Source organism: Hordeum vulgare, chromosome 2H, assembly GCF_904849725.1.
Source record: "Hordeum vulgare subsp. vulgare chromosome 2H, MorexV3_pseudomolecules_assembly, whole genome shotgun sequence".
Lineage (NCBI taxonomy): Eukaryota > Viridiplantae > Streptophyta > Magnoliopsida > Poales > Poaceae > Hordeum > Hordeum vulgare.
Genome location: NC_058519.1, coordinates 51,232,965 through 51,247,918, shown reverse-complemented (window position 1 = coordinate 51,247,918; position 14,954 = coordinate 51,232,965). Strand labels below are relative to the sequence as shown.

Sequence of the window (14,954 nt, the reverse complement as noted above, 5' to 3'; positions counted from 1 at the left end):
CGTGATCTCATCCGGGACTCCGAACAACATTCGGTAACCAACCATATAACTCAAATACGCATAAAACGTCGAACCTTAAGTGTGCAGACCCTGCGGGTTCGAGAACTATGTAGACATGACACGAGAGACTCCTCGGTCAATATCCAATAGCGGGACCTGGATGCCCATATTGGATCCTACATATTCTACGAAGATCTTATCGTTCGAACCTCAGTGCCAAGGATTCATATAATCCTGTATGTCATTCCCTTTGTCCTTCGGTATGTTACTTGCCCGAGATTCGATCGTCACTATCCGTATACCTATTTCAATCTCGTTTACCGGCAAGTCTCTTTACTCGTTCCGTAATACAAGATCCCGCAACTTACACTAAGTTACATTGCTTGCAAGGCTTGTGTGTGATGTTGTATTACCGAGTGGTCCCCGAGATACCTCTCCGTTCACACGGAGTGACAAATCCCAGTCTTGATCCATACTAACTCAACTAACACCTTCGGAGATACCTGTAGAGCATCTTTATAGTCACCCAGTTACGTTGCGACGTTTGATACACACAAAGCATTCCTCCGGTGTCAGTGAGTTATATGATCTCATGGTCATAGGAATAAATACTTGACACGCAGAAAACAGTAGCAACAAAATGACACGATCAACATGCTACGTCTATTAGTTTGGGTCTAGTCCATCACGTGATTCTCCTAATGACGTGATCCAGTTATCAAGCAACAACACCTTGTTCATAATCAGAAGACACTGACTATGTTTGATCTACTAGCTAGCCAACTAGAGGCTTGCTAGGGACGGTGTTTTGTCTATGTATCCACACATGTAAATGAGTCTTCATTCAATACAATTATAGCATGGATAATAAACGATTATCTTGATACAGGAATTATAATAATAACTATATTTATTATTGCCTCTAGGGCATAATTCCAACAGTCTCCCACTTGCACTAGAGTCAATAATCTAGCCCTCACATCACCATGTGAATTACATTGTAATAAATCTAACACCCATACAGTTCTGGTGTTGATCATGCTTTGGCCGTGGAAGAGGTTTAGTCAGCGGGTCCGCTACATTCAGATCCGTGTGCACTTTGCATATATTCACGTCCTCTCCCTCGACGTAGTCGCGGATGAGGTTGAAGCGTCGTTTGATGTGTCTGGTCTTCTTGTGAAACCGTGGTTCCTTTGCTAAGGCAATGGCACCAGTGTTGTTACAGAACAAGGTTATTGGATTCAGTGCGCTTGGCACCACTCCAAGATCCATCATGAACTGCTTCATCCAGACACCCTCCTTAGCCGCCTCCGAGGCAGCCATGTACTCCGCTTCACATGTAGAATCTGCTACGACGCTTTGCTTGGAACTGCACCAGCTTACTACACCCCCATTAAGAACAAATACGTATCCGGTTTGCGACTTAGAGTCGTCCGGATCTGTGTCAAAGCTTGCATCGATGTAACCTTTTACGGCGAGCTCTTCCTCACCTCCATACACGAGAAACATCTCCTTAGTCCTTTTCAGGTACTTCAGGATATTCTTGACCGTTGTCCAGTGATCCACTCCTGGATTACTCTGGAACCTACCTGCCATACTTATGGCCAGGCTAACATCCGGTCTAGTGCACAGCATCGCATACATGATAGAACCTATGACTGAAGCATAGGGGACGGAGCGCATATGCTCTCTATCTTCATCAGTTGCTGGGCACTAAGTCTTACTCAATCTCGTACCTTGTAGAACTAGCAAGAACCCTTTCTTGGACTGTTCCATTTTGAACCTCTTCAAAACTTTATCAAGGTATGTGCTTTGTGAAAGTCCTATCAGGCGTTTTGATCTATCCCTATAGATCTTAATGCCTAGAATGTAAGCAGCTTCTCCTAGGTCCTTCATAGAGAAACTTTTATTCAACTAATCCTTTATGCTCTCTAAAAACTCTACGTTGTTTCCAATCAGTAATATGTCATCCACATATAATATTAGAAACGCCACAGAGCTCCCACTCACTTTCTTGTAAATACAAGATTCTCCAACCACTTGTATAAACCCAAATGCTTTGATCACCTCATCAAAGCGTTTGTTCCAACTCCGAGATGCTTGCACCAGTCCATAAATGGATCGCTGGAGCTTGCACACCTTGTTAGCATTCTTAGGATCGACAAAACCTTCGGGTTGTATCATATACAACTCTTCCTTAAGGAAACTGTTAAGGAACGCCGTTTTGACATCCATCTGCCAGATTTCATAATCGAAAAATGCAGCTATTGCTAACATGATTCTGACGGACTTAAGCATCGCTACGGGTGAGAAAGTCTCATCGTAGTCAACTCCTTGAACTTGTGAAAAACCCTTTGCCACAAGTCGAGCTTTATAAACGGTCACATTACCATCAGCGTCCGTCTTCCTCTTAAAGATCCATTTGTTCTGAATAGCCTTGCGGCCCTCAGGTAGTACCTCCAAAGTCCACACTTTGTTCTCATACATGGATCCTATCTCGGATTTCATGGCTTCCAGCCATTTGTTGAAATCTGGGCCCACCATTGCTTCTTCATAATTCGCAGGTTCATTGTTGTCTAACAACATGATTGATAAGACGGGATTACCGTACCACTCTGGAGCAGCACGTGGTCTCGTCGACCTGCGTGGTTCGACATAAACTTGAACTGGAGTTTCATGATCATCATCATTAACTTCCTCCTCAACCGGCGTCGCAATGACAGAAGTTTCCCCTTGCCCTGCGCCACCATCCAGAGGGATGAGAGGTTCGACAACCTCGTCAAGTTCTATCTTCCTCCCACTCAATTCTCTCGAGAGAAACTCCTTCTCGAGAAAAGCTCCGTTTTTAGCAACAAACACTTTGCCCTCGGATTTGAGATAGAAGGTGTACCCAACTGTCTCTTTTGGGTAACCTATGAAGATGCACTTTTCCGCTTTGGGTTCCAGCTTTTCAGGCTGAAGCTTTTTGACATAAGCATCACATCCCCAAACTTTAAGAAACGACAACTTTGGCCTTTTGCCATACCATAGTTCGTATGGTGTCGTCTCAACGGATTTTGATGGTGCCCTATTTAAAGTGAATGCAGCTGTTTCTAATGCATAACCCCAAAATGATAACGGCAAATCAGTAAGAGACATCATAGATCGCACCATCTCTAATAGAGTACGATTACGACGTTCGGACACACCATTACGCTGTGGTGTTCCAGGCGGTGTTAACTGTGAAACAATTCCACATTGTCTTAAGTGAGCACCAAACTCGAAACTCAGATATTCACCCCCACGATCAGACCGTAGGAACTTGATCTTCTTGTTACGATGATTTTCCACTTCACTCCGAAATTGCTTGAACTTTTCAAATGTTTCAGACTTGTGCTTCATCAAGTAGACATAACCATATCTACTTAAATCGTCAGTGAAGGTGAGAAAATAACGATATCCGCCACGTGCCTCCACGCTCATCGGACCACACACATCGGTATGTATGATCTCCAACAAGTCACTTGCACGCTCCATTGTTCCTGAGAACGGAGTCTTAGTCATCTTGCCCATGAGGCATGGTTCGCACGTGTCAAGTGAATCAAAGTCAAGTGACTCCAAAAGTCCATCAGCATGGAGTTTCTTCATGCGCTTTACACCAATATGACCTAAGCGGCAGTGCCACAAAAATATGGCGCTATCATTGTTAACTCTAACTCTTTTGGTCTCAATGTTATGTATATGCGTATCGTTATCAAGATTCAATATGAACAATCCTCTCACATTCGGTGCATGACCATAAAAGATGTTACTCATAGAAATAGAACAACCATTATTCTCTGACTTAAAAGAGTAACCGTCTCGCAATAAACAAGATCCAGATATAATGTTCATGCTCAACGCAGGCACTAAATAACAATGATTTAAGTTCATCACTAATCCTGACGGTAACTGAAGTGACACTGTGCCGACGGCGATTGCATCAACCTTAGAACCATTTCCTACGCGCATCGTCACTTCATCTTTCGCCAGCCTTCGCCTATTCCGCAGTTCCTGTTTCGAGTTACAAATATGAGCAACAGAACCGGTATCGAATACCCAGGCACTACTATGAGAGCCGGTTAAGTACACATCAATAACATGTATATCTAATATACCTGATTTTTCTATGCCCGCCTTCTTATCTGCCAGATACTTGGGGCAATTGCGATTCCAGTGACCCATACCCTTGCAATAGTAACACTCCGTTTCCGGCTTAGGTCCAGCTTTGGGTTTCTTCGTTGGATTGGCAATAGGCTTGCCGCTCTTCTTCGAATTGCCCTTCTTGCCTTTGCCGTTTCTCTTGAAACTAGTGGTCTTATTCACCATCAACACTTGATGCTCTTTACGGAGTTCAGACTCTGCGACTTTCAGCATCGCAAACAACTCGCCGGGAGACTTGTTCATCCCTTGCATGTTGTAGTTCAACACAAAGCCTTTATAGCTTGGCGGCAGTGATTGAAAGATTCTGTCAGTGATAGCTTCTTGCGGGAGTTCAATACCCAGCTCAGCTAGACGGTTTGAGTACACAGACATTTTGAGCACATGTTCACTGACAGATGAGTTTTCCTCCATCTTGCAAGCATAGAATTTATCGGAGGTCTCATACCTCTTGAACCGGGTGTTCTTCTGAAAGATAAACTCCAACTCCTGGAACATCTCAAATGCTCCATGACGCTCAAAGCGACGTTGAAGTCCCGGTTCTAAGCCATACAAGACTGCACATTGAACTATTGAGTAGTCCTCCTTACGTGCTAACCAAGCGTTCTTAACATCCTGATCAGCCGTAGCGGGTGGTTCATCTCCTAACGCAGCATTAAGGACATAATCCTTCTTCCCAGCTTGTAAGATTAGCTTAAGATTACGAGCCCAGTCTACAAAGTTGCTTCCATCATCTTTCAACTTAGCTTTCTCTAAGAACGTATTAAAATTCAGGATGACTGTTGCGTGAGCCATGATCGACAACACAAATATATTCAAAGTGGACTTAGACTATGTTCAAGATAATTAGAGTTTAACTTAATCAAATTATTCGCTAAACTCCCACTCAAGAAGTACATCTCTCTAGTCATTTGAGTGGTTCATGATCCACTTACACTAGCTCAAGTCCGATCATCACGTGAGTTGAGTATAGTTTCAGTGGTAAGCATCCCTATGCTAATCATATCATCTATATGATTCATGATCGACCTTTCGGTCTCATGTGTTCCGAGGCCATGTCTGCACATGCTAGGCTCGTCAAGCTTGACCTGAGTGTTCCGCGTGCGCAACTGTTTTGCACCCGTTGTATGTGAACGTTGAGTCTATCACACCCGATCATCACGTGGTGTCTCAAAACGACGAACTGTAGCAACGGTGCACAGTCGGGGAGAACACAATTTCGTCTTGAAATTTTAGTGAGAGATCACCTCATAATGCTACCGTCGTTCTAAGCAAAATAAGGTGCATAGAAGGATTAACATCACATGCAATTCATAAGTGACATGATATGGCCATCATCACGTGCTTCTTGATCTCCATCACCAAAGCACCGGCACGATCTTCTTGTCACCGGCGCCACACCATGATCTTCATCAACGCGTTGCCATCGGGGTTGTCGTGCTACTCATGCTATTACTACTAAAGCTACATCCTAGCAAAATAGTAAACGCATCTGCAAGCACACAGGTTAGTATAAAGACAACCCTATGGCTCCTGCCGGTTGCCGTACCATCGACGTGCAAGTCGATATTTCTATTACAACATGATCATCTCATACATCCAATATATCACATCACATCATTGGCCATATCACATCACAAGCATACCCTGCAAAAACAAGTTAGACGTCCTCTAATTTTGTTGTTGCATGTTTTACGTGGTGACCAAGGGTATCTAGTAGGATCGCATCTTACTTACGCAAACACCACAACGGAGATATATGAGTTGCTATTTAACCTCATCCAAGGACCTCCTCGGTCAAATCCGATTCAACTAAAGTTGGAGAAACCGACACTTGCCAGTCATCTTTGAGCAACGAAGTTACTCGTAACGATGAAACCAGTCTCTCGTAAGCGTACGAGTAATGTCGGTCCAAGCCGCTTCAATTCAACAATACCGCGGAATCAAGAAAAGACTAAGGAGGGCAGCAAAACGCACATCACCGCCCACAAAAACTTTTGTGTTCTACTCGAGAAGACATCTACGCATGAACCTAGCTCATGATGCCACTGTTGGGGAACGTCGCATGGGAAACAAAAAATTTCCTACGCGCACGAAGACCTATCATGGTGATGTCCATCTACGAGAGGGGATGCGTGATCTACGTACCCTTGTAGATCGTACAGCAGAAGCGTTAGTGAACGCGGTTGATGTAGTGGAACGTCCTCACGTCCCTCGATCCGCCCCGCGAACAATCCCGCGATCAGTCCCACGATCTAGTACCGAACGGACGGCACCTCCGTGTTCAGCACACGTACAGCTCGACGATGATCTCGGCCTTCTTGATCCAGCAAGAGAGACGGAGAGGTAGAAGAGTTCTCCGGCAGCGTGACGGCGCTCCGGAGGTTGGTGATGACCTTGTCTCAGCAGGGCTCCGCCCGAGCTCCGAAGAAACGCGATCTAGAGGAAAAACCGTGGAGGTATGTGGTCGGGCTGCCGTGGAAAAGTCGTCTCAAATCAGCCCTAAAACCTCCGTATATATAGGTGGGAGGGAGGGGACCTTGCCTTGGGGCTCAAGGAGCCCAAGGGGGTCGGCCGAGTCCAAGGGGGGAGGACTGCCCCCCAAACCGAGCTGGACTTGGTTTGGTGGGAGGGAGTCCCCCTTCCTTCCCACCTCCTCCTTTTTTTTTCTTTCTCTCTTGATTTTCTCTTCTTGGCGCATAGAGCCCTTTTGGGATGTCCCACCAGCCCGCTAAGGGCTGGTGTGCCACCCTCAAGGTCTATGGGCTTCCCCGGGGTGGGTTGCCCCCCCGGTGAACTCCCGGAACCCATTCGTCATTCCCGGTACATTCCCGGTAACTCCGAAAACCTTCCGGTAATCAAATGAGGTCATCCTATATATCAATCTTCGTTTCCGGACTATTCCGGAAACCCTCGTGACGTCCGTGATCTCATCCGGGACTCCGAACAACATTCGGTAACCAACCATATAACTCAAATACGCATAAAACAACGTCGAACCTTAAGTGTGCAGACCCTGCGGGTTCGAGAACTATGTAGACATGACACGAGAGACTCCTCGGTCAATATCCAATAGCGGGACCTGGATGCCCATATTTGATCCTACATATTCTACGAAGATCTTATCATTTGAACCTCAGTGCCAAGGATTCATATAATCCCGTATGTCATTCCCTTTGTCCTTCGGTATGTTACTTGCCCGAGATTCGATCGTCAGTATCCGTATACCTATTTCAATCTCGTTTACCGGCAAGTCTCTTTACTCGTTCCGTAATACAAGATCCCGCAACTTACACTAAGTTACATTGCTTGCAAGGCTTGTGTGTGATGTTGTATTACCGAGTGGGCCCCGAGATACCTCTCCGTTCACATGGAGTGACAAATCCCAGTCTTGATCCATACTAACTCAACTAACACCTTCGGAGATACCTGTAGAGCATCTTTATAGTCACCCAGTTACGTTGCGACGTTTGATACACACAAAGCATTCCTCCGGTGTCAGTGAGTTATATGATCTCATGGTCATAGGAATAAATACTTGACACACAGAAAACAGTAGCAACAAAATGACACGATCAACATGCTACGTCTATTAGTTTGGGTCTAGTCCATCACGTGATTCTCCTAATGACGTGATCCAGTTATCAAGCAACAACACCTTGTTCATAATCAGAAGACACTGACTATCTTTGATCAACTGGCTAGCCAACTAGAGGCTTGCTAGGGACGGTGTTTTGTCTATGTATCCACACATGTAAATGAGTCTTCATTCAATACAATTATAGCATGGATAATAAACGATTATCTTGATACATGAATTATAATAATAACTATATTTATTATTGCCTCTAGGGCATAATTCCAACAAAAACGTTACCCCTTACAAATAAAACTATCAGCAAAATTGTGACACTAAAAAAACTGTTACCCCTCACAAATAAAACTATCAGCAAAATCGTTGGCAAATGCTTGACGAAAGTTCACGAGCTAAGGGGTCCACAACTAGAAGTTTTACTGAAAATGAGAAATTAGCAGCACATGTGTGTCTTTGATTTCAACGCTTGCATACTACTGGCCAGGTAGATCAGCGCAGCCGCCACCTTCCCAAATAAACTAGGGTCCTGCCGGCGTCGGCGCCTGTTTGCCTCGTCTTCGGTAGCCTTAGGGCCATGGGAGCATGGTGGATCCCGGTCCTTGCCGGTGGAAGATCTCCGTTGTTAGATGTGCTTTTGAGTTTTGTTAGGGTTTGTGTCTTGCTCAAGAAGGCGAGATGACGATGGCTTTTTGAAAATGAAATAAGGTTTTCCCTGCCTAACCCTCGTTTTGATGATGCATCTAGCATCGTTGGTGGGCGTGTGGAGGTGTGTCCCCGGTGGATCTATCTTTGATGGATTTATTCAGATATGTTCGTCGTTCGTCTACGTTCGTATGTTTTTAGATTGGGCCCTTTCGATCTACATTACTCTTTATCGACGACGGTTGTTGTTCTGGTGCACTGGTCCTATGAGACCTTATCACAACGACTTCCGACTGTCTACTATAACATGTTTTGCCCCGCTCTAATGAGGGAAGGGCGATGCTGGTGGCGCGCCTTTGGCTCGATTCAGTGCTTGTAATCGTCGTTAGGTGGTCTATAAATCTGAATGTTTTTTGTTATTTCTGTCATCCGTTGTACTATAATGTTTGAAAATTAATAGGTCGGATCTTTATCATTTTTTTCATACTGTACTTACATTGCCAAGGATATTTATATCTGCGAAAAAAAAGATATAGTAGGATATTTATACACAAAAAAGATATGATTTTCCATTAAGAAATTAAAGAAATGCGAGAAAGATAAGGTTTGGGCCAGGCCAGCCACAACTTCTCCTCGCTGCGTACCACCGTTCCCGAGCTCAGCCGTGCTCCGTCCCCTCCCTGCCCTACCTCGCCGGCGCCGCCGCTCCTTCCACCCCACCGCCCCTCATGCTCCTCTCGGTGCGCCGCCTGCCCGCCGCTCCATCCCGCCCAGCGGCCCACCCGCACATCTCCCCTGCGCCGCCCACCCTCCGGCTCTGGCGACAACATGGTCGGGTGGCGGTGGCGATGGCGAGGACGGCGTCAGCGGCGCCTGTGGTACGCCGCTCCTATCTTCATAATCGAGCAGAGAATGAGGGGATGAAATTCGAACCCCAATCTAGATATATGGGTGAGGGGATTCGCTTGTGGCGCGAGCCAATCCTGTAATGGAGTTTTGGCTGTGCAAGCAGCCTGCCCCCCCCCCCCCCCGAGGCCCCGACCCCAATCAATCCTGCCTATCCCTGATTTTGAATAAGATGCATGGGCTATAGCTTAGCTAGTACTGATCTCGACCTGAATAAGTAGCAGTGCAAGCTGCAAAGCATAGGATTTCATTCATTATCCATGCACACATGTTGTATATTGTAGATAATGTAATTCTATTGAACATTCAAGGATGCATGGAGTCTAATGTTATGCAGAAGTAGACCAATTTCCCCAGAAGAATCTTCCAATGTCTCACCTGTCTTACGAGTTTAGCGCTTGATCAACTGATTCATGGGCATGTCTAGTTTTCTTCGCATCACCGTTGACTTAGTAAATTATAACTTCATAAGTGCGCGCTAGGCCTTGCCATTTAGTGACTGTGTGATTTTTTTTAAGCGTGTGCAAATTAAGCTCCACCATAGTGATCATGATTGAGGCTCTGTTAGGTTATTTCAAACTCAAATTGTTCTTTGATGTTCTTTTGTTTTTATGATCAGTAGCTCATAGCATCTACATTATGATGACATTGTGTAGATGAATTCGCATATCTTCTCAGCCCCCCTCACGGCAAAATTCAGGATCCGCCGCCAACCAAATGTCAAGAGATATAAGTGCAATGTCATACGGAGTAACCTCTTCGATAGATTAACCAGGGTTGCCAGGGTGAGTGATACTCTTGATCATTACCCCATTATGCATTGCATTAGCAAAGTTTTGTATTTTGTTAACGGGAGCTATGTAACCTCTTGGTTATCTAGTCCTATGCAAATGCAGTTATTAGTTCATTTGAAGACCCCGAGAAGATCCTAGATCAGGCGGTTTTGGAGATGAATGATGATTTAATAAAGATGCGGCAAGCCACTGCACAGGTTTGTTGTGACTGTACTTAAACACAAAATTTGATAATTGACAATACATGCTCCCTTTTCCTTTTTCCATATTCTCTGTTCTGTTGTCTTAAACATTCCTAGCTACATGTTCTTTAGGGTGTTGGTTATCTGCCTCTCATGTTGTCATGTACCAGATTCTTGTATGTTTGTTGGGCCTCCCTGTTAAATATGTAAATGGAAATGTGAGCGTGTTGCCATGTTATACATGTTCTATTTCATTTTACCTGCTAAATGGATTTTTCTTTTGGAAGGTCTTGGCATCCCAAAAGCGGCTTGAGAACAAGTACAAAGCTGCTGCACAAGCTGATGCTGACTGGTAATCATGTTATGCGTAACTCTAAGCTTATTTTTAGCCCTGCCATCTTTTCTCATACAGGATGAATATTTTCTTACAATTGTAGGTATCGGAGGGCTCAACTTGCTCTTCAAAAGGGCGACGAGGAGCTTGCACGTGAAGCCCTGAAACGGCGTAAATCATATGCTGTAGGTATCATGTAGATCAAGAGTTTTGGATCAAATGTCTTCCCAGTCACAGTATTTAGCTACAGTGTAGGATGTAACTTGCTGTTAGAAAATATAATCTTTCTGAAGGTGTGTAATGTGTTATACCTTCGTGTCTTCTGATGGCATTAACATGTATGTTGTATATAAGTCTTTCATATTTTTTAGCAAATGTCTTAAATGTTTTTTAAAGCAAAGTTCTTACATGTAACGTATGCTAATTTGATGTTAAACTCATCGTTTTCTGTTTGTTTATGTACTTAGGACAATGCAAGCTCCTTAAAGTCCCAGCTTGATCAGCAGAAGAGTGTTGTTGAAAATCTTGTTTCAAATACCAAGGTGAACATAGCTTCATGTCTGGAACGATCTTTTCCCTGTGTGCATTATGCATGTCAATATGAATCTATATCTTTCTGGGACCACGTGCAGCACAGGCTGGACAGTACATATTCACATTTACTAGGGATTTGTTGTGCACCTTTGTTAACATATTGATTACGTCACTCTGTAGCTTCTTGAGAGCAAGATAGCAGAGGCCAGGCAGAAAAAAGATACCCTAAAAGCCCGTGCTCAATCAGCCAAGTATGCATCTTCCTTTTGTTAATTATTTGACCATCTTCTACTTCATAGTTTGGATGCTCTGACAATTGCCTTTTTTGTTTTTTCAGAACTGCAACAAAAGTGAGTGAAATGTTGGGGAATGTGAATACAAGTAGTGCCCTGTCGGCATTTGAAAAAATGGAGGAAAAAGGTATTCTCTTCATTACTGATTTTGTCTCACCAGCGTTTTTTCTTTTGTTTAAAGTACCATGTCCGTGTTTTGTGGTGGTTATGACACAGGTTGTTATAGTAACCAATTGATGGTATTCTCTTTATGACACAATTTGGCCTAGGCCCGAGGCCATGCTCTATATCAAACATAGACATAGATATCTTTATCTTTTGAGAGGCCAAGTAATGAAAATACCCTCAATTGGTTACTATGACCACCCTGTTATGGTTCAAGTTAAAGTGTCTCAGTATACAGCTATACACTGCCATACTAAGCAATAAACACTATAGTAGTCAGTAAGTTACCTTTATGACCGAGTAGAGGCTGGAGCCTCAAAATGTTGTCAAATTAATATCAGTGCCAAAATATTCATAATGCAGCAGGTAGCAATTATAACCTTTTTTATTGCTGGCTGTGGTGTCATAGAAACACATTTCAATGTTGTTTTACTTGCCTATTTTTTGGGTGGTAATTTTCTAGCAGTGAAAAGTTCAGCCACTTGCACAATGGCACATAACTTCGAATACACGAACAAAATTTGGGTTCTTGTAATATTTATTTTGATTGGCACATGGTGTGATTTCCTACTTGAGTTGTTCTGAGCATGACCTTGGCAAATTAAATTCTTCCTTTTCTTATGTGTTCTCTATTGGCTAGAATGACATGTGTACTAGCGCTCTCATTGGTTGTGTTCATCAGCGGTCAGTGATATCTCGTGGCAAATTATCTGAACACTTATTTCTGACAAGTAGTTTTTTAATGCTTTTTAGTTATGACGATGGAATCCCAAGCTGAGGCACTTGGTCAGTTAGGAGCAGATGATCTAGAAGGAAAGGTAAAATTGGAAACTGCGTACTTTTTAGTAACATTCCTTTTGGTAATAAGATCTGATCACCAGTATTTATTTGTGGGCAGTTTGCTATGCTTGAGACTACATCGGTTGATGATGATCTTGCACAAATGAGAAAAGAGTTGTCTGGTAGTTCTTTGGTATGCTCTATTTTTTGTACTTAAAACTATAATTGTCTTTCAAGTTAAAACATTTGTGTTTTAGATCTTCCTCTCTTGTGCTGCCATGTGCACCATGACATGCACATAATCATTGGAGAAAATAGAGTAGGATATGCAAACATGGATCGTAAGCTGCCAGCCAACTATTTTTTTTTTTTAAATCTAGTAAGTGCCTCCTGTTCATTCCATACTGCATGACTATAATTTCATGTCAACGACAGAAAGGTGAACTTCCTCAAGGTAGAACCGCTACTCCTCGAGACAGGGATATCGAGAGGGAGTTAAATGAGCTGCGGGAGAAGGCCAACGATTATTAGATTTTACAAGACATGCCCGGGCTGGACGAGATCTCCTCAGTCAGAGAACCCCAGAAAAGCGTATAGCCTGCAGATTTGTCCAATGCGCGTTTGAACCTTCAATGCATGTTTTCTTTTGTGGTGAAGGTATGAAGGCATCCATGTGCGGAAGATTCTCTGCATTTTTCCTGTGAATGACATTGTACAGTTAACCATTACCTCAGTGTAAATCTCTAATATTCATAGAGCTTAGTCGAGAACCTAAATTGTCCACCGTTGTGTACCTTGTACCATTTGGTTGGTGCCATAACATGTATGAAAAAATTGACCCAACGATCCAGTTGAGTTCTGATGCTTCAGCTCAAACGCATGTCAGGGGATGCCAAACTTACCGTCTTGATTGTACATCCGTAGCTCCTTTTGGCCTCTGGACCATGTAAATCTGCCACTCAATTTGTACTTAATCGTGCTTGGATCATCTAAATATGCCAGGCAGGTGCATAAAAAAAGATGCTGCAGTAACAGAGTTGATCTCAGGATTGAGACACTCAGCTATCAGCTTCGGGTAGGTTCTAAGGTATGGAACATTGGGTCCCAACACCTCTTCATCTTCCCATGGTCTGAATGGGTCTTTCTCTACGCCTAGAAATCAAACAATTATTGTAGTTTTAGCTGTATGCGACCTGACATATTGAATTTATCCAGTACTAGTCGAATGCCCGTGCGTTACTACAGAAGATATCAAAAGATAATAATGTTACCGATCAAATCATTTTACTATTCACTGTTGATGTGCTTACTTTGGAGTATAAGATATTCTGATCTGTTTGATTATAGCAAATGCATTATTTATTTGGGTGTATCATATAAATTCTATGAGCTCTAAGTTTTATGGCTAACATTTCTGGATGACAACTTTCAAAGACGAAAATTGAATATGAAACTTAAGTGGTAGCTCTTCTACTTTTGACAATTCGTTTCCGTGTTTGTGTCACATCTTTTTCTTTGCGTCGCAGACAAAAGCTTTATTGTAATAATCTGTCACCTGGTGTAGCTGACAATGTACATCATCAGGATTTCATGTACAATCTAGGTACATTAGCCAGCATCATAAAGATTAGAGGTGCGATGCATGGCACATGAAAGAAAAAATAATCACTAAATTTGGCACTTTATTTTAAACAAAATAATTAGATATTAGATGACCCAATAAATAGTACTCCATCCTTTCTAATACATTTTCTGGTTTTCATTGCACAACTTTAACATTTGGTTCAAGTCTTCCATAAGTGGATCTAGTCACAAGTAGGTTCGTGGATCTCGTTTGTTGGCTGAATTGGCAATGGATCTAGTAAGTGGTCTTGGCTGGTAATTTTTTAGGCTGGTGTGATTGTGGCCCTAGCTCGAGTGAGGATGGGAATTTTTTGATTGATGACCGTCGTACGTGGGGAGGAGGTCGAACCATCACGACGTTCGATTCTTCTTTAATAGTAGAGATAGTTTGGTGCCCGTGTGTTGCCACGGAATAAATAAAATGACAGACCAATTATCTATTTCAGATATCTATATCTGTCTAATGCGATGGCGTAATTTTCATCAATATACGAACACATATCAATTTTCATTTCCACTTCTTTCCTCCTCAACGGCCACCACTCCTTGAATGAAGGCACGGTGTCATGTTTTTCTGCCCCTAAGTTCCCTTCCACTTTCATGTTCTTCATTCAACCTTGTAACAAACCTAGTATTTCATACTCCTCGCATTGCCATGGAAGGAAAAATAGTGTAAATGTGTGTTTCTATCTTGTGGTTTTTCCATGTGTGTGATAACATAACAACCTTATCTTGCTTCTTACTATTCGACTACCATATATCACTTTGACCCTGATGATGATGCCTTTAAATCGATTACAATATGGGTGCTCATAGATTAGCTAAGTTCTTGGTTACAAATTTATTTGTCTTGTAGGGTGGATCCCATACATATGCATGCAAAACAAGTATTTTCAAAACAATTTCATTAACCAGGGATCTCAGCGG

The 14,954-nt window shown here is 43.0% G+C and overlaps 1 protein-coding gene across 1 annotated transcript; it reads left to right on the top strand.

Moving 5' to 3' along the window:
• The first annotated feature begins 9,004 nt into the window (after positions 1-9,004).
• On the top strand, positions 9,005-13,250 carry LOC123424825 (probable membrane-associated 30 kDa protein, chloroplastic). Its single transcript, XM_045108518.1, has 11 exons — positions 9,005-9,294; positions 9,979-10,107; positions 10,203-10,313; positions 10,586-10,650; positions 10,736-10,817; positions 11,100-11,174; positions 11,347-11,417; positions 11,504-11,586; positions 12,378-12,442; positions 12,523-12,597; positions 12,840-13,250. The coding sequence occupies exons 1-11, from the start codon at positions 9,145-9,147 to the stop codon at positions 12,933-12,935; spliced, it is 1,002 nt and encodes a 333-aa protein (XP_044964453.1). The 5' UTR covers positions 9,005-9,144; the 3' UTR covers positions 12,936-13,250.
• Positions 13,251-14,954: the final 1,704 nt, after the last annotated feature.

What these genes read in the sequence shown, in the direction of transcription:
- LOC123424825 (XM_045108518.1), top strand. Translation starts at nt 9,145, where the DNA reads ATGCTCCTCTCGGTGCGCCGCCTGCCCGCCGCTCCATCCCGCCCAGCG. An exon ending in AACGGCGTAAATCATATGCT is followed by an intron (nt 10,818 to 11,099) that starts GTAGGTATCATG and finishes TTATGTACTTAG; the next exon opens with GACAATGCAAGCTCCTTAAA. An exon ending in CAGATGATCTAGAAGGAAAG is followed by an intron (nt 12,443 to 12,522) that starts GTAAAATTGGAA and finishes ATTTGTGGGCAG; the next exon opens with TTTGCTATGCTTGAGACTAC.